Here is an 18,769-nt window from a genome sequence, read left to right on the forward strand (position 1 = left end):
AGCCAGAACCAGCAGACACAACAGACCAAAGAGACACTACTCAGAGACTTCAGATACTATTAGAGACACATTAAGGCCATTTTGTGTTTAATTTTTTTTTAAAGGGTTTGAAGTATCTGTTGGGGATAGAAAACTATAAAAAATAATGTAGTGGATTTGAAAAAGAACCAAAGAGAACTTCCAGTAATAAAAGTAACAAAATTAGGAAGGCATTATTGTGATGAGCACTGGGTGTTGTATATAGGTGATAAATCACTAAATTGTACTCCTGAAACTGATATTACGCTATATGTAAACTAACTAAATTCAAATAGAAATTAGGAAGAAAAAAATGGGACAAGTAATTCAGATCTGGAAATGAGCCCACAGCTGATTGAGGTTTTGCATCTCATTAAACCTTTTCCAAACAAAACAGTAACAAAAATTAGCACTCAGTGGAAGAACCTTATTTTATACAACAGAATAGAAGGTTGGTAAACTGGAAAATAGATCAAAAGACATTATTCAGAACACAGCACAGAGAAGCAAGATGGAACACACAGAAGAGCCACAGGTGGGAGCGTGAGGTCTCATGGGAGTTTAAGTAGAGCTCCACAAGGGAGGTGAGGGAGTGGGAGATGCAATTGACATCTGAGAGGCAACAGTCAGGGATTTTTCCACTAATGATGAAAAACCACAGATTCAGAAAGCCCTATAAATTTTAAGCAGAATAAGTACACAAAAGGAAATCCATATGGAGAGGTACCCCAGTAACAGTGTAAAACTCTAAAACTCCAAAGACAAAGAGAAAATATTTAAAAATAAGCAGAGAACAGATACAAACTGATTCTAAAGTTTATATGGAAAGCAAAAGACCAGAATAGCCAACACAATATTGATGGCAAAGGACAAGACTGACACTATCTGACTTCAAGACTTATTATAAAAAGCCACAGGAATCAGGATTGTGGCTCTACTGTAGGGAGCAGAATAGATCAGGGGAACAGAACAGAGAGGCTGGAAGTACCCTCACACAAATACAGTCAGCTCTTCTTTGACAAAGGACCAAATCTCATCTCTTCAACAAATGGTGCTGGACATTATGAAAATTAATAAAGGGAAACCCTGCTAATGTGGATTCAGGAGGTCGGAAGGAGCCCTACTGCTCAAACATCAATCACATGAAGAAGTGTGAACTACAGACCCAACAGAAGAACCCTCAACAGGAAGAACCATCAATGGCAGGTCCCAACAGGGGAAGATGTCCACCCCCCCTCTACAACAAATTGGCTACCCCAGCGATCAGCTGGTGAGACACCATTATTCCCCAGACCTGTCTCTCAAGCCCCTCCCTACTCCTTCCTCTCCATCAAATGTCCCTCTCCTTTGTTGTTTGGAGGTGCCTACGGTTTTGTCATAGCTTGCTTGTCCCAAATTACAATTTTCCACTCTCCTGAATAAACCCATTTGTTGGTAAAATAGCTGGCAATTTTATTTTTAAGGAAAACGTTACCTGGTGTCAGAAGTGGGACGCAGGCAGCTACCTCCAGCGGCTCTGAGGCTGGTGAGCAAACACACAGGTGCCGGTCCCCACAGACCTGGTCAGGCTTGCTGCTCTCTTGCCGGCCCTGGGGTTTGAGAATAGTCGTCTCCTGGACGTGAGCTTCACTCTCTGTTCTGAGCTCTCCAGCCTTTATTCAGGACCTGTTTTAAGGCTTTGTCCTTCCTGAGAGTACTCATTTGGCCTTTGGTCTGACTCCTTTCTAGAGCTAGGCTGTTCCTACTGGAACTGTGCCGTTTAGACATTGTTCTCTTCCCTCTAGAGAAAAGCCTCTGGGAAGTGGGATCCCAGCGATCAAAATGCTGTGAGGACGGCCTTGCGCCCACACTTCTGGGACCTCAGCCAGTTCTAGGTTTCAGAATGGTGGCCCTTCCTCGTGTGCATTCTTAACTAAATGGACTGACTCAACCAAAAGGCATTCACAACCTCAACAGCCATCGTGGGGAACTTCCCATCTCCCCAAATTGACTTTTCTCACAATGGAATTGGACAGCCATGGCTGGAAACTTGTCAACACTGTATTGGATGCTTATTTTAATTGGTACCTTGAGGCTTCCAAACATTTTTAGGATTCAAAGTTTGTTCGCCTCAGTTAATTTAGAAATAGTATTTTGCAAGGAGGCAAACAACTGTAAGAAGTCAACGGGGCTTCTGAGGCCTCTTCCCCTTCCCACCCTTTTTGTCTCCAGACAGGTGGGGCCACCTTATACTCGGGCCCTGCCTCTGGAGCCTTTTCCCTCTTCCCTTGGCACTGGCCCTCCCCTCCCCTATACCCATTCCTCCTTCTAATCCTTTCACCGAGCTTCCCTTTATCTCCAAACCTCTCCCCACCCCTCCTCTCCTGACCCTATTAACACCTACCCCTCTAAAGTAAACTCTGCTGGAGGTCCAAATGAACGCCAAATGGCTTACGCTGCCCAGACTAAGGCTGAATTTGGAGACGTACTGAAACAATTTCCCAAAGTGACTGAGGACCCTATTATGTTTGAAGATTTAACAGTTATTCAAACTTACTGATCTGATTTCTCAGATTTGTATCAATTGGTCCACATACTTACTGCTGAGGGTCAGACCAAACGCTGGATGAAACCAGCTCAATGGGAGCACCCTGAAAGGGACTGAGAGAAACAGATGCCTAAAGTTTTGGCAAAGTGCTAGAACTCGCTAGAAATCTCCACCAAAGGATTACAGTACCTCCTAAGCCTGCTGACTGGACAGGATTCAAGCTTGCGCAGAAAAGCCTGATGAAAATGTTCATGACTATACAACTGACACCACACTGTCTTCAAAGAAAATTCTTCCTTTAGATGCTAAATCCACCCAGGTAGCCTTTAACTCTACTTATTAATGAGCTGAACCAGCATCTTATGGGAAACTGTACACTCCAGGTTTATTTAATTTGGCAAACCACCTCTCTGGCATCCTAGATGAGTCACCTAAAAGAAAGACCACTATCATTCTCAATTTTCACTCCAGTAAATGGAGGCCTCTAAACAACCAGCTCCCCCACCCCAGCTCCCCCCAACCCCACTTGTTTCTGCTGCTTTTTATTTTTTTTTTAAAGGGTTTTCTTTTTTTTTTTAATTTTTATTTATTTATGATAGTCACACACAGAGAGAGAGAAAGAGAGGCAGAGACACAGGCAGAGGGAGAAGCAGGCTCCATGCACCGGGAGCCCGACGTGGGATTCGATCCCGGGTCTCCAGGATCGCGCCCTGGGCCAAAGGCAGGCGCTAAACCGCTGCGCCACCCAGGGATCCCCTCTGCTGCTTTTTAAAAAGGATTTTATTTATTTATTCATGAGAGACAGAGAGGGGGAGAGGGAGAGGGAGAGGGAGAGAGAGAGAGAGAGAGAGAGAGAGAGAGGCAGAGACACAGGCAGAGGGAGAAGCAGGCTCCATGCAGGGAGCCCGATGTGGGACTCAATCCCGAGTCTCCAGGATCAGGCCCTGGGCCGAAGGCAGGCACTAAACCGCTGAGCCACCCAGGGATCCCCTCTGCTGCTATTACACAGAACAAGAGTTGCAGCAAATGACTTTTCAGAGATAACACCAAAGGCACAATTCATGAAAGAAAAATATATTAGACCTCATTAAAGTGAAACCCCTGCTCTGTGAAAGACACTGTCAAGAAAATGAGAAGACAATATTTGCAAAGAAGAAAATATTTACAAAAGACATCTCATAAAGGATTGTTATCCATGATATACAAAAAATTCTTAAAACTCAACAATAAGAAAGTGATCAACCTAATTTAAAAATGGGCCAAAGACCTGAGTAGACAGCTCACCAAAGAAGATGCATAGGTAGCAAATGAGCATTTGAAAAGATACTCCACATCATATGTCACCATGGAATTGCACATTAAAACAACACAATACCATCAGAACAGCCAAATTCTAGAACATGGACAAAACCAAATGCTGCGTGCTCTTATTCACTGCTGGTGGAAATAGAAAGTGGTACAGCCACATTGAAAGGCACTAAACATGCACCGACCATACAATCCAGCACTCATGTTCCTTGGTATTTACCAAAGATGCTGAAAAGTCATGTCCATGCAAAAATATCGCATGTGGATGTTTATAGCAGCTTTGTTCATAATTGCCAAAACACAGAAGCGGCCGAGATGTCCTTTAGTAGATGAATGGATAACTAAGGCCCAACCACACAAGGGAATATTATTCAACACTAAAAAGATGTGAGCTATGAAGGCATGAAAAGACATGGGAGAAACTTAAAGGCATCTAAGTGACGGAAGTCTGAAAAGGCTGCATATGTATGAGTCCAACTCTGAAATTCTAGAAAAGACAAAACCATGGAGACAGTAAAAGGATCAGTGGTTCCCCAGGGTTGTGTAGCAGGGGTTAACTGATTAGTGGGTACAGAGTTTTCCTTTGGGGTGATGAAAATGTTCTGGAATCAGACTGAGGTAGTAGTTGCACAACACTGGGAAATACATTAAATGCTAATGAATTGTACACTTTAAAATGTTTAATTTTATGGTTATGTGATTTTCAACTCATTAAAAAATAAAACATATGCCTCATCAATATTTCAGAGTTTCATCTTTATTTAAGATTTTCCAGTCTATCCTATTCTGATTGTAGAAACCCATCCTACAGAAACATCCCCAGAAGTACACAAGGGTATGAGCACAGGTATAATTGATGCATTAAACCTAAGAGTAAAAATAACAAACATCAAAAAATACCCCACAGTAGGTGAATGGCTACATGTTAACACTCCGGTTACTAAAAATAGTAAGCAAAGCTGTAGTTATTGACACAGACATCCATGAAGTTTTGTTCTATAACAAAGCAGGTTGTAGAACATTAACCCTAATAATCCTATTACTGGGGAGCCTGGGTGGCTCAGTCGCTTAAGCGCCGCAAACTCTTGGTTTCAGCTCAGGTCATGATCTCAGGGTCATAAGATCAGGCCCTACATCGGACTCTGTGTTCAGTGGGAAGTTGGCTTGAGATTCTCTCTCCCTCTCCCTCTGCCCCTCTTGCTCATGTTCTCACAAATAAATTTTTAAGAATTTTAATAATCCCATTAATTTAAAAAAATTGTCACTGTGTAGTGTAAGGATACAGACACGGCCACGTACGTTTAGATACGCCTTTTTTTTTTTTAAAGGTTTAGAACATTATACACTAAACTGTTAAGAGTGGGCTATAGAAACTCCCTATAGGTTGAAGGGAGATATGTTTTTCCCTACATATTTCTTAATTTTTTACAAGTGTGTATTACTTTTCCAATTTGAAAACAAAGAAAAGCACTCCACAGCTTTACAGTTCTGGTGTCTTCCAATACAATGCTTATAAAATGTCACTATTCCAGATCACTCCCACTGCAAAGTGCAGAAGGGAGAGAACCGTCAGCGTGACAACTCACCCAAATGTCCTTCGCTGAGGAGGGTCTTCGGCAGACAGTGCACGTGGCGGAGGCGAAGGATCCATGAGCTTCAACCAGCTTTGAGGCAGGGATCCCAGATACTGAAATTCAAACCAAAGCTAAGTGCTGCTGGCCCCAGGGTGGGTGCACAAGCCCCAGCACGTAAACTCTGAACTTGGCAGACCCCAGAGGGAGTCACAGCCTTCAGTGCAAGCCTGGCTATCCGTGCCTCCCCCACCTACAGATGATGTCCCACTGACCAGAATGAGCACCAGGGATGAGGGCTTCCAGACGGAGCCAAATTACGGTAAAACAAAGCCTGCCAACAAGTTTGCTATAAACTCAGATAAAATTATATTTGATACCTAGGGAAAAATTACCTATTCCATAGAGACCAAGCAAAAGTGAAAAAACTATATAGGGGCACCTGCGTGGCCCAGTCAGTTGAGCATCTGACTCTTGATTTTGGCTCAGGTCATGATCTCAGGGCCGTGGCGTTGGGCCCCAGGCAGGCTTCACACTCCGTGCTCCACGGAGTCAGCTTGGGGTTCTCCCTCTCCCTCTGCTCCTCCCCCGACGGGTACATGCACGCATGCTCTCATACTCTCCCTCAAGAAAACTATATAAAGACAGTAGCTTCCAAAAAACTGCAGAAAAACAGAGGTAACTTATGACAGTTCCCTGTTCCCACTGCCAGCCACTGAGCTGTGGGTGGCAAGCAGCCCCAGCCACAAGTGGCTTCCACTATTCCCGTTATTGTCAAAACCTCCATATGCTAAAGCCACAGCCAGATGCTCCCACCTTCCCACAAGGCCTGTCCTACTCCATCTCCAGAAAAGATCATCCCCGTGGGGTATCCACTGCTGCCTATGTAGTTCCAAGCTGCAGAACCCTTCTAGCAAGGAATCATTTTCCTGGAGTCCAGGAATGACTCCTTTTTTCAAATCACAAGATGCTAAGTCAGCTCTAACAGCACCCATCAGCAGCATCGATGCCCATAAGAGAAAGGCTCGGTGAGTGTCTCTCTAAGATGCAGCATCTGTGAACTACTGGTTGTGGCTGCTATCGACACAGTCAGAAACCATTACACATCCTGTTTGATAATACTAAGGCATTAATAGTGGTCTCTCTGTGGACAATGGCATTGTAATTATATTTTAAAAGTCTTGGGGCAGCCCGGGTGGCTGAGTGGTTTAGTGCCACCTTCATCCCAGGGTGGGATCCTGGAGACCCGGGATCGAGTCCCATGTTGAGCTCCCTGCATGGAGTCTGCTTCTCCCTCTGCCACTCTCTGTGTATGTGTGTCTCTCATGAATAAATAAATTTAAAAAAATCTTTAAAAATACATAAAAGTCTTTATCTTCTAGAAATAACCAGTGAAGTACTTAGAGACTATTTATAGATTAAGTTTATGATGTCAGGGATTTGCTTCAAGATAACCAGGGGTGAGAGAAAAGGTGGGGGTAGGAAGACACAGATAAAGTAAGGACTGGCTATGATGAAGGCATGGGGGTTTATTACATTCCTCTCTTTATTTTTATGTGCTCAAAAAATGTCATAATAAATTTCTTTAAACAAAATCACCCTACCAGATTAGCAAAACTAGAAGCTCCTGATGTCAATTTTAGTTCTGTCCAAAACTCACAGCCCAGCAACTATGCCAGAACATCAGGTCCACCAATGAGATCCCAACAGTGACTCTTAGACACATGGTGCACTTTTTGTCAGGGACAATGGCATCACTAGCTGGCTTGAAATCAACCAGAGGACAGGCACCCAAGCCTTCTGTGCAGAGAGGAGGTGGCGACAGGCGGAGAGCTCACCTCTCTCGAGCCCATCGATATTCTGCGTGTAGAGACGCAGAAGCAGCCCCTTGTCGTGGAGCAGTCGGAGGAAGTAGTGTATGATGTTGGGCCTGTATTTCTTAAGGTACAGCTCCTTGGCCAAAGTGAAAAAGGGCTTGGGGTTGTGAGAGAAGAAAGCCAGCTCAAAAACAGCCTCGGGGTATGGGAGGTCATACTGTTGCAGGTTGCTATAGAGGCCGCTCCCGGGAGACCTGCGAAGAACAGCAAGAGGCTCTGAGCCCTGAGGAAGAGGCAGGGCCATGAGGCCGACCGGGGTGCCAAGGGAGGAGCTGCTGGGCACCTGAAGTCCGGAATGCCGCTGGGCGTGCTGATGCCAGCCCCCACCATGACCAGCACCCTCTGGCAGGCTCTGGCTCGAATCAGTTCTGCTATATCCTGCAGAAAAAGCTTCTTCTTATGGTCACCTCCGCTTCCAAAGATGCTTGAGGTTCTAGTGGAAAAAGATATGGGTCTTCTTCCGCCTGTAATGCTGACAGAAAAAGAGAGTGGCCAGGTGACCAGGGACTGTCAAGCTCATGCTAGCCCTCCTACCACCCCCAGCAATGAGAATGATCAGACACCTCCCTCCTGCGCCCCAAAATGATCACTTTTCTCATCATGGGTGACTACTGGGCTACAAGAGAAAGAAGTGTCAACTCAGAAATCAAAACTTATTTGGGAGCAAAAAATTCAGATTACTTGGAACTGTGCAAACAAGGGATGTATCATCTCTTAATTCCTGCTATCCAGTGCCAGCACTAAGAGAACAAGGGTCCACACCAAAGGTGTAGGGGCTTAGTGGGGGCTCTGGGTGTGCTCTCTGTAGAGACATACACTGCAGCGTACCCGGGATGTGACAAATACACAGTGACATTTAAAGAAAGCCAATGTCTCAGACTGTACATCAAATATCATCAGGAGGAAAAATGGGTTCTAGAGACCATTCCAGAAAGAAACACTCATGCTCTGACTGCAGTGGGTAGACTCAGCTCAGGTTCTCTCTGCAAACCACTGGAAGGTTTCTCAAGTCACCCCCAGGAGCCAGGAGCCGAGACGCTCACAAGGCTATGGTATTAGGGACACTGGATGGTCTTCTGTAGGAAAAGAGAGCAAAACACAATGAACAAATCACAGGCTTCAGCAGGACCTCAGGACTTATAAAATATGACTCTATAACCAGGAAAGCAACAGGAAGAAACAAAAGTAGTATGAAGAACACAAAGCCTTTCTCGTCTCTGAAAATGTCCCACTGCAGTGAGTCTGCAGCCATGGGAGGTATGTGTCACTAGAGCCTCACCTCATACACGCCTGGAAGGGCCTCTGGGCTTACTGCTCTGCTCTTAGGGCCCCTGCCTGGCATCTGACCAAGCTGCACGACTTCTTCATCTCCTGGTATCACGCTGGCAACTCACCCAGAGTTCAGGACTGCCAGCTCCACTGCACAGGGCGCCTTTCTCACACCCCAAAGACTGGCGGCCCCCATGTCCATTCTTCCGGGAGAAGGCCGTTGATGACCCTCCCCCAGGACATCTCTGACTCCGGTATAGAGACTCCTCCACCCTGATGGGAAAAGAGATTCAACAAATGGAATTGACAACCCTCCTCAAATGAGTGACGAATCTAAAGTGAATACAGACATAAAAACAGGAAACCGACAGCACTTCTTTTACTCATTTGTGATGCAGGCAAGAAATAAGCACCCTAAAAGCACATTGTCAGATACACATCAGAACAATTCAGGAGTATGAATCTTCTAGAAGTATGGCCCCAACTCACTCTCCTGTTTGCTCCTTGTCTGTTGTATTCCTTTGCTCCTTACAGAACCAGCACTGCAAGCTCTGTGCAGACCCACCCAGTGGACACACGGTCAGTGAGGCTTTCCCTGAAACTCTCTGCTCCCCACCCTAACACAGCATATCCCCCCCCCAGTGACAATTCCAACTCCATGCCCTCTTATATACCCCCTTTCCAACCAAGTAAAAGGGCCCCCTGGCTCTTGTCTATGTCCCAAACCCAGCTCCCTCTGCCCTGAAAAGACCTTTCTTCCCCTCAGTATGTCCAAATCTCCCACAGCCAAGGCCAGGACCAAATGCCACCTCTTTCGTGAAGCTGCTGCTGAACCCCAATGAGCAATCACTTTGCCCTCATTTGATTCCCTGCTTCTTCGGGGAGGCTCACATCCCTCCCTTCCCGCGGTGGCCCTGCACGGCACCTCACACACTCTACCCTGGGGTCAGGGACTTGCTGCTCACAGCCCACTTGCTTCTGGGTTGCTGCTTCGCCCACCACATAAAGCATCATCTTGGTTTTCAAAAGAATGGATTTCTGAAACGTACGTACCAGAGAAAAGGGAGGAGAACAAAGGAAGGTGCGTGTGCAGAGCGAAAGGACAGTCAGAGCCCTAGCTTGCTGCTGGTCTCACCAGGTCACTCACACATACCGAGCCTTGGCTGCTAGTGCCAAGAGCAAGAAATGATTCTCACAGTCTTGCTCGAGAAGACCTATAGCTGTAGATCTTTTCCTCAGAAAGTATAGGAAGTACACACAGCACAGAAAACAGTGCCTCCCCCTTCTCCTCCCCACTCCTGCAGAGATGCCCACAGACCTCGAAGAAGTTGTGCTGCATCAGAGATTTTTGTAAAAGCACCTACCAAGCAGTTTTTCTGAGTGCAAGTTTCTAAGTCTCCAAAGGAGATTTTCTAGTGAAGACTGGCTGGATGGTCAGGAAGAGAAGGTGCTCTGGCCACAGCCACAGCTGTTAAACGCCCCATGTCACTCAGCATCTGGAACAACCCTTCCCCTACAGTCTTCACCCAAACATTTACTGAGCTCCTCCTACATGCAAGTTATTAGGAAAAACATAAAAGGAATTAAAGGGAAATTGTGATATTGTGATTTATAATAAATACGTTTTTGATCTTCATCCCCAAACCCTCGGAATTTCTAAGAGCAAAGGGCACATCTCTTGTGACCATGGCTGGTCTCTTGTCCTCAGTTCCAGAGATCCCCCAGAGCTGTGGAGGTAAGGTGGGCGTCCCGTCTTACCTACCCAACCCCTACCCACCACAGCTGGGTATATGTTCATGAGGGGACTTTGGGAAGGTCCTAAGGATGGGGGCTGGGGGTCAGGGCTAACCAACTGTGATTGGAGGGTTGGAGCCTCCATCAAAACTCAAGGGGGGGAGGGGTCAGAGGGCTTCCAGGTCAGTGAACCACCTGCCCAGGCCCCTGGGCCCCAAACTCCAGGAGGCAGAAGGGACCAGGGACCCCTGCAGACCTCACCCCATGTATCGCTCCACCCGGCCTCTCATTCAGTCAATAAAACTGCAATCCACTCGGTCAGCTGGTCTCCCGAGGTCTGTGAGCTGCTCCAGCAAACGAACGAAACCAGAGATGACCCTGAGGACCCGGCTCCATAGCCGGTCAGTCGGAAGCACAGGAGACAAGCTGGTTGGTGTCTGAACTGGGGGCTGTCTTGTGGGAGTGCGTCCCTCACCCGCAGTGCTGTCTAGACCGGAACGGGGTTCACCTGCTGGGACACCGGTCAGCGCAGTAAAGGGCCCTGGATTGAATAGAAGATCGCTCGGCATCCCTTAAACTCCTCACCGGTACTTGTAGTAGCTGTAAGACGGCATCACGCAGATGCACCAGTCCTGAAGCATGAATCCGCTGCTGCGCACCTAAGGTACTTTAACCGCTGTGCGCCCACGCCATCCCCCCGCCCGCGTTCGGTCCCCAGGCAATGAGAACCGGAAGAACGGGCGGCGCCTAACGCACGGCGGACACCAGCAGGGGGCGCTCCCCCCCTTCCCGCAGACGGAGGAAGCCGGGCTTCGCGGCGCCAGCGCGAGGAAGGCGAGATCCTCCAGCACAGGCGCCCCAGCCCGGAGAGCCAGTCACAGCCCAGCGGAGAGAGCCCAGCCCAGCGGGGAGAGCCCAGCCAATGAGAGCCCAGCCCAGCCAGTGAGAGCCCAGCCCAGCCAGTGAGAGCCCAGCCAGTGAGAGCCCAGCCCAGCCAGTGAGACACAGCCCAGCCAGTGAGAGCCCAGCCCAGCCAGTGAGACACAGCCCAGCCAGTGAGAGCCCAGCCCAGCCAGTGAGACACAGCCCAGCCAGTGAGAGCCCAGCCCAGCCAGTGAGACACAGCCCAGCCAGTGAGACACAGCCCAGCCAGTGAGAGCCCAGCCCAGCCAGTGAGAGCCCAGCCCAGCCAGTGAGAGCCCTGCCCAGCCAGTGAGAGCCCTGCCCAGCCAGTGAGACACAGCCCAGCCAGTGAGAGCCCAGCCCAGCCAGTGAGACACAGCCCAGCCAGTGAGAGCCCAGCCCAGCCAGTGAGACACAGCCCAGCCAGTGAGAGCCCAGCCCAGCCAGTGAGACACAGCCCAGCCAGTGAGAGCCCAGCCCAGCCAGTGAGACACAGCCCAGCCAGTGAGAGCCCAGCCCAGCCAGTGAGACACAGCCCAGCCAGTGAGAGCCCAGCCCAGCCAGTGAGAGCCCTGCCCAGCCAGTGAGAGCCCAGCCCAGCCAGTGAGAGCCCTGCCCAGCCAGTGAGAGCCCTGCCCAGCCAGTGAGACACAGCCCAGCCAGTGAGAGCCCAGCCCAGCCAGTGAGACACAGCACAGCCAGTGAGAGCCCAGCCCAGCCAGTGAAACACAGCCCAGCCCAGCCAGTGAGAGCCCAGCCCAGCCAGTGAGAGCCCAGCCCAGCCAGTGAGAGCCCAGCCCAGCCAGTGAGACACAGCCCAGCCAGTGAGAGCCCAGCCCAGCCAGTGAGACACAGCCCAGCCAGTGAGAGCCCAGCCCAGCCAGTGAGACACAGCCCAGCCAGTGAGAGCCCAGCCCAGCCAGTGAGACACAGCCCAGCCAGTGAGACACAGCCCAGCCAGTGAGAGCCCAGCCCAGCCAGTGAGAGCCCAGCCCAGCCAGTGAGAGCCCTGCCCAGCCAGTGAGAGCCCTGCCCAGCCAGTGAGACACAGCCCAGCCAGTGAGAGCCCAGCCCAGCCAGTGAGACACAGCCCAGCCAGTGAGAGCCCAGCCCAGCCAGTGAGACACAGCCCAGCCAGTGAGAGCCCAGCCCAGCCAGTGAGACACAGCCCAGCCAGTGAGAGCCCAGCCCAGCCAGTGAGACACAGCCCAGCCAGTGAGAGCCCAGCCCAGCCAGTGAGACACAGCCCAGCCAGTGAGAGCCCAGCCCAGCCAGTGAGAGCCCTGCCCAGCCAGTGAGAGCCCAGCCCAGCCAGTGAGAGCCCTGCCCAGCCAGTGAGAGCCCTGCCCAGCCAGTGAGACACAGCCCAGCCAGTGAGAGCCCAGCCCAGCCAGTGAGACACAGCACAGCCAGTGAGAGCCCAGCCCAGCCAGTGAAACACAGCCCAGCCCAGCCAGTGAGAGCCCAGCCCAGCCAGTGAGAGCCCAGCCCAGCCAGTGAGAGCCCAGCCCAGCCAGTGAGAGCCCAGCCCAGCCAGTGAGACACAGCCCAGCCAGTGAGAGCCCAGCCCAGCCAGTGAGACACAGCACAGCCAATGAGAGCCCAGCACAGCCAGTGACAGCCCTGCCCAGAGAGCACAGTTCCACCGATGAAAAGCCACTACACTTCCCGCTCCGTTTATTCCAAAGGATCTTTTTTTAATTATTCCCAAGCCCCACCCCCTTCTTCTCTAAAAGAGCATTTCGGTCCTCTGTTTCGGGAACTCGCCTACGGTTTTGCCATAGCTTTCTTCCTTGAATGGCAGAGAACTGAATACTAAATACATCTATTTTGCTGGCAACATAACAGGTTTATTTCTAAGGTCAACAGCAAGGATCCCAAAATGTACAATTACTGCATAGAAGGGTATGAACATATGCTAGTAGAAGTATTAATTGCACACTTATTGGGGGCAAAAAAAACCAAAAACGTATGTGCCCTGAGGCTGAGTTCCACTACGTTTATCCAAAAAGTGGGTATAAACAATACACCCGAGCATTATTTGTAATAACTAATTTCAATAAAAGAAAGATTAAATACATCAGGAAACCTCAATCGAATGGAATTTTACAGATCACCCCCAACCTGGGACGGGGTGGTGGGGCATCCTCAGTTTCCCGCAGAGACAGGCAGTGGGAGACTCCGAATGGTCAACGCCCAAGAAGTCCAGGCTCCATCTCGACCCCTCTCTGCGGGGACAGAAGCAACAGGTCCCTCTTCCCTAACTGTACGCTCCCCCCATAAGGTGAGGCAGTCTGGGGAGCTCTTCGTTGGGGTAGATCTGGCGGTTCGAATAAAAACAGTCGTGGGGAAAAAAAGAAGTCTACAGATTAGTGTAAACGACTAAGGAAGCATTTATGTTTTGAGATGAAAGCAAGCGCAAGACCTACTGTCTAGTAGAACCAGCAAGCTGCACTCCAGAACCCGGGTGTCAACAACGAACACACAAGTGCGGCCTGTGCACATGCAAAACGCTGTAGAAAGCCAAACGCAGCCCAGCGCTGCCACGGTGACCTCTGGAACACCCCGGGCGCGTGACAGTACTTAGCTCCTGCAGGTTCTCGGGTCCCACCGACCGCGCGAGGACAGAGCCGAACCCCGCCGGCTCTGCAAGCCCGGCCCGCGCCCCCCTCGCGGCTGCCAGCCGCCGGGCCGGACCGAGGCCCACTCACCTGCCGGGCCCCAGAGCCCGAGGGCCGCGAGAGCAGGCCGAGCGCACCGCGTCATGACCCCGCTCCGCCGCCGCCCGCCCGCAGCCTTGACCCCAGGGCGCAGGTCCGCCCCGCCCCGCGAGCCAGGCTGGGGCGGACGCCAGGCGAGGGCGGCTTCCTAGCCGGTCGGGCTCCCGCCTCTCGCCCCGGAGACCAGAGCAGGAGCCTGCGTGTCTCTGCCCCGCTCCCCGTCCGTTTTCCGCCGGGCGGGGGAGGCGCACGCTCGGCGGACTCCCGCCCGGCATCACATCTTCGGCGGTCCTCGCGACGGTCCGCGGAAGCCAGTCCTACCGAGGCCCCCACGGAGGGAGAACGTCGGCTACCACGCCGGGCGAGGGCCGGGCGGCCCGAGGCTCTCGAACCGCCGAACCGCTCCGCCGGCGCGCGGGAAACCAGGCAAACCGCACCCGAATTCCCTGCTAGGCCGCGCGCGGTCACCCCGACAACCAGGGGGCGCCGCCGGACGCCGGGGCGCTCCCGGCCTGCCCCGCGCGGCGCGACGCCGGAAGTGAGCGAGCATTTCCGGCGGCCCTCCCCGTGGTGCTGACGCCTCTGCGGGGCCGCTCCCCGGGCTTTCCCGCCGTCATGAAGGACGTACCGGGCTTCCTGCAGCAGAGCCAGAGCTCCGGGCCCGGCCAGGCCGCCGTGTGGCACCGCCTGGAGGAGCTCTACACGAAGAAGTGAGCGCCCAGCCGGGGCCCTGCGCCCCGGGACGGGAGGGCGAGGCGGACGGGGGCGGCCGTGACGGGCCGCGGGGCTCGGCCCCGCGTGCTGAGAGGGGGCGGGGGGCTGGGCCCGCGGGGAGGGGCGCTGAGGGGGCGGGGGGCTAGGCTAGGCCGGGGAGGGGCGCTGAGGGGGCGGGGCGCTAGGCCGCGGGAGGGGCGCTGGGGGGGCGGGCGCTGGGCCCGCGGGGAGGGGCGCTGGGGGGGCGGGGGGCTGGGCCCGCGGGGAGGGGCGCTGAGGGGGCGGGGGACTGGGCTCACGGGGAGGGGCGCTGAGGGGGCGGGGGGCTGGGCTCACGGGGAGGGGCGCTGGGGGGGCGGGGCGCTGGGCCCGCGGAGAGGGGCGCTGGGGGGGCGGGGGGCTGGGCCCGCGGGGAGGGGCGCTGGGGGGGCGGGGGGCTGGGCTAGGCCGGGGAGGGGCGCTGAGGGGGCGGGGGGCTGGGCCCGCGGGGAGGGGCGCTTGGGGGGCGGGGGGCTAGGCTAGGCCGGGGAGGGGCGCTGAGGGGGCGGGGGGCTGGGCCCGCGGGGAGGGGCGCTGAGGGGGCGGGGGGCTAGGCTAGGCCGGGGAGGGGCGCTGAGGGGGCGGGGGGCTAGGCTAGGCCGGGGAGGGGCGCTGAGGGGGCGGGGGGCTAGGCTAGGCCGGGGAGGGGCGCTGAGGGGGCGGGGGCCTGGGCTAGGCCGGGGAGGGGCGCTTGGGGGGCGGGGGGCTAGGCTAGGCCGGGGAGGGGCGCTGAGGGGGCGGGGGCCTAGGTTGGGCCTGGCCGGGGAGGGGCGCTGAAGGGGCGGGGGGCTAGGCTAGGCCGGGGAGGGGCGCTGAGGGGGCGGGGGGGCTGGGCCCGCGGGGAGGGGCGCTGAGGGGGCGGGGGGCTGGGCCCGCGGGGAGGGGCGCTGGGGGGGCGGGGGGCTGGGCTAGGCTGGGGAGGGGCGCTGAGGGGGCGGGGGCCTAGGCTGGGCCAGGCCGGGGAGGGGCGCTGAGGGGGCGGGGGCCTAGGCTGGGCCAGGCCGGGGAGGGGCGCTGAAGGGGCGGGGGGCTAGGCTAGGCCGGGGAGGGGCGCTGAGAGGGCGGGGGCCTAGGCTAGGCTAGGCCCGGGAGGGGCGCTGAGGGGGCGGGGGGCTAGGCTGGGCCAGGCCGGGGATGGGCGCTGAGGGGGCGGGGGGCTAGGCTGGGCCAGGCCGGGGATGGGCGCTGAGGGGGCGGGGGGGCTGGGCCCGCGGGGAGGGACGCTGGGGGGGAGGGGCGCTGGGCGGCGGGGGGCTAGGCTCACGGGGAGGGGCGCTGAGGGGGTGGGGCTAGGTCCGCGGGGACGGAGGACAGAGCCCGAGGCTGAGTTCGGGGGTGTCGGGTGCGCTGGGCCCCTGCGTGAGGGACCTGAACCCTCCTTCGGCTCTCTTGGGAGGGTTCGGGGCTCTCAGAGACGCTCGCTCTCGGTTCCCGTCGTTGTGACTGGAGGGTCCTGGTGTCGCAGCCTGTCTCCATAAGCCCGAGCGCGGTGCGGCTGTTGGTTCCCCTGTTTGCTTGTGTCCGGCCACTCCCCGGGCTTCAGCCCCGGCGCCGCTCTCCCAGGGTCCCTCCTTTCCATTGCATTTCACGTGGGGCTTCACGCCGCTGGAAGATCCCGGAGTTTGGGCTTGGAAGCAGGATGAGTTTTGCGACAAATTACCGTCGCCTCGCACAGCCACGCACCAGCCTGGCCTTGAGTGGAGAGAAGAACCCGCTAGCCTTGTGGCGTGGGAAAGGGCACCTTCTGTGGCGACTCCCCTGCTAACGCTGGCCTTGAGCCTGGTGCCTTGTACGCAGAGGGTGAATACATGTTTGGAGGATGTTCGGCAGCCTTCGGCTCTTAGTGTTTTTTGAGAGGGGATTCTTAGTGTTTGGCAATAACTGCATTTTGTATTCTTCAAAGCATTTTATTTGCATTCTTAAAAATTAGACTTTGGTTTCATATGTACGGTCATTTTTCTAGAGGGTTTATTCGTTTGCCCACCTAATCCTTCATTCATCCCATTTACAGGGGAGGAAACAAGCTCACTTTAAGCTCCAGATAGTCGGCTAAGTAGAAGAGCCTACATTTCAACTTAGGGGCGATTCCAAATTCGTGTTTTCAGTCAAACCTCATAGTAACTAGAGAGAATCTAAGATGATGTTCTCCGGCCTAATATACTGTTGCATAGCAGAGCCAGGAAAAGACCTCAGGTTTAGCTTTCTTCCTATTACACGGTAGAAACTGGCTACTGTTTGTTGTTTGATAGAACCACCACGCTGGAGGGGCCTGTGACTCAGTATTAGTTTATCTCTGAAGGACCTTATGTTTTTCAGATTGTGGCATCAACTGACACTCCAGGTGCTTGATTTTGTGCAGGACCCATGCTTTGCCCAAGGAGATGGCCTCATTAAGGTAAATGATTTGCCATGCCAGGTCAGATGATATAAATTTGCTAAAAGACTTTTAAAAATAAGAGGTGGGCTTTATATTAATACACTATACCCACTCAGCAGTCACTTGAAGACAGGTACCGTTCTAAGGGCTTTACTTATTTACTCCTTACAACAAGATTGGGAGATAAGCATTACTGTCATCCTATTTATTCGGTGTAGAACTTTACACCAAGACATTGAGTAACTTGCCAGAGATCACAGCTAACAGGTGGTAGAGAGACTTCACAGTCTGGATGTTTTTAAGATCCATGCCTAAAATGCCATCTTACAGGATAGGATAAGATAGCCTTATATCTTATTGTTCATAAATTGTTTTTTTCAGTACTGTTTTTGGAAACTGTTATTCAGAAACTAAAAGTGCAAAATCGGGGGGGGGGCGGCGGCGCGGGTAAACTACAGTGGAGGATAACCATCAGACTCTTACAGATAGCCGTCATCACTGCTCTCCTTCACTCTCTGATTCCGCCTGCTTGCCCAAATGCTTTGTCTTGGGTAGTGTGGAAGGCAGAGCCCTTTTAGAGTTTTATCAACAGGGAAAAACAAAGTTCTCTGCCCCACCCTTCCCCACACTCCCTCACAAACCCCCACCAGTTTGTTCAGTGGTAGCTTCCTCTTTGAAATCTTTCCTGACATCTTACTCTTTGATGCCTTTCTCTCAGATGCTGAATGAATCAGAGATTTATGCCTGCATTGGAACCAAAAACTGGTTATTGATAGCTTGAGGTATTCACCCTGGATACATTACTTTATACAAGCCCCCAGTGGAGCTTACTTACCACCTTTTTACCCCACTGCCTGGTGCCCTAAGACCTACTCGTGTTTTATACCCACAACATGTCACTACTTCAGAGGATCTTGTATTCATCTGCAAACCTAAAAATTTGGCTGGGCATTCTGTTTTCTGGATTATGTGGGAAAAAATGACAAGTTGGGTCTATCTTAATATTTGTTCCTTGAAGTTTTATATTCCAGTGATGAAATAATCTATGATTATTCATCTCTGTTCTATTCTTCCTTGTCTTTAAATCACTTTCTACACAGAGCAAAATATTCCTTCAACCCACAGGTAACATAACACTTATTTAGGTCGGCAGGCTAGAGTTTACTGTTTCAGTGGACAAGCAAACCTTTAAAAATTGTAGGGACTCAGCCCACAGGACTTGCAGATATATATATAGTGTTCATGAATCTGCAGTCACCAGTAGTAATTTTCAGTTTCCTTTTTCTTTGGAGAAGTTTTTGCTTAGGTAATTCCATCAATTATAGCAGGTATCAGAAAAGTTGAAAATATCCATTTTTTTTTAATATCTTCTTGAAGAAGATATCTTTGAAATAGTCTTTCGTAGTGAAAAAGCCATTTTATTTAGATGGCTCTTTCTGGGTGCCAAATTTATTTATTTATGTATGTATGTATGTATGTATGTATGTCACAGAGAGAGAGAGAGGCAGAGACATAGGCAGAGGGAGAAGCAGGCTCCATGCACCGGGAGCCCGACATGGGATTCGATACCGGGTCTCCAGGATCGCGCCCTGGGCCAAAGGCAGGCGCTAAACCGCTGCGCCACCCAGGGATCCCCTAATTAATTTATTTATTTATTTATTTATTTATTTATTTATTTATTTATTTATTTTAAAAAGATTTTATTTATGAGA

The 18,769-nt window shown here is 52.3% G+C and overlaps 2 protein-coding genes across 6 annotated transcripts in view; one reads left to right on the plus strand and one right to left on the minus strand.

The window, feature by feature from the left end:
• The window catches only part of SIRT3 (sirtuin 3), a 21,775-nt gene extending 7,142 nt beyond the window's left edge, over window positions 1-14,633 (minus strand). For 2 of the 5 annotated variants that reach the window (XM_055301145.1, XM_055301141.1), the window contains exons 1-5: window positions 13,919-14,050; window positions 8,696-8,843; window positions 7,585-7,773; window positions 7,263-7,495; window positions 5,440-5,540 (exon numbers count right to left, since the gene is read on the minus strand). In XM_055301145.1, coding sequence (XP_055157120.1) covers window positions 5,440-5,540; window positions 7,263-7,495; window positions 7,585-7,773; window positions 8,696-8,843; window positions 13,919-13,973 — 726 coding nt within the window. In that variant the 5' untranslated portion in view covers window positions 13,974-14,050. Of the gene's footprint in view, window positions 1-5,439; window positions 5,541-7,262; window positions 7,496-7,584; window positions 7,774-8,580; window positions 8,844-9,934; window positions 10,119-10,565; window positions 10,846-13,918; window positions 14,051-14,555 lie in introns of those variants that run through there. The other 3 variants (XM_055301142.1, XM_055301144.1, XM_055301146.1) reach the window with 3 other exon arrangements.
• Window positions 14,504-18,769, plus strand: part of PSMD13 (proteasome 26S subunit, non-ATPase 13) — a 13,649-nt gene continuing 9,383 nt past the window's right edge. The window contains exons 1-2 of the mRNA XM_055301140.1: window positions 14,504-14,637; window positions 16,997-17,075. Of these exons, the coding sequence (XP_055157115.1) occupies window positions 14,543-14,637; window positions 16,997-17,075 (174 nt within the window). The 5' untranslated portion in view covers window positions 14,504-14,542. The remainder of the gene's footprint in view (window positions 14,638-16,996; window positions 17,076-18,769) is intronic.

Source organism: Nyctereutes procyonoides, unplaced genomic scaffold (genome assembly GCF_905146905.1).
Source record: "Nyctereutes procyonoides isolate TBG_1078 unplaced genomic scaffold, NYPRO_anot_genome, whole genome shotgun sequence".
Taxonomy (NCBI): domain Eukaryota; kingdom Metazoa; phylum Chordata; class Mammalia; order Carnivora; family Canidae; genus Nyctereutes; species Nyctereutes procyonoides.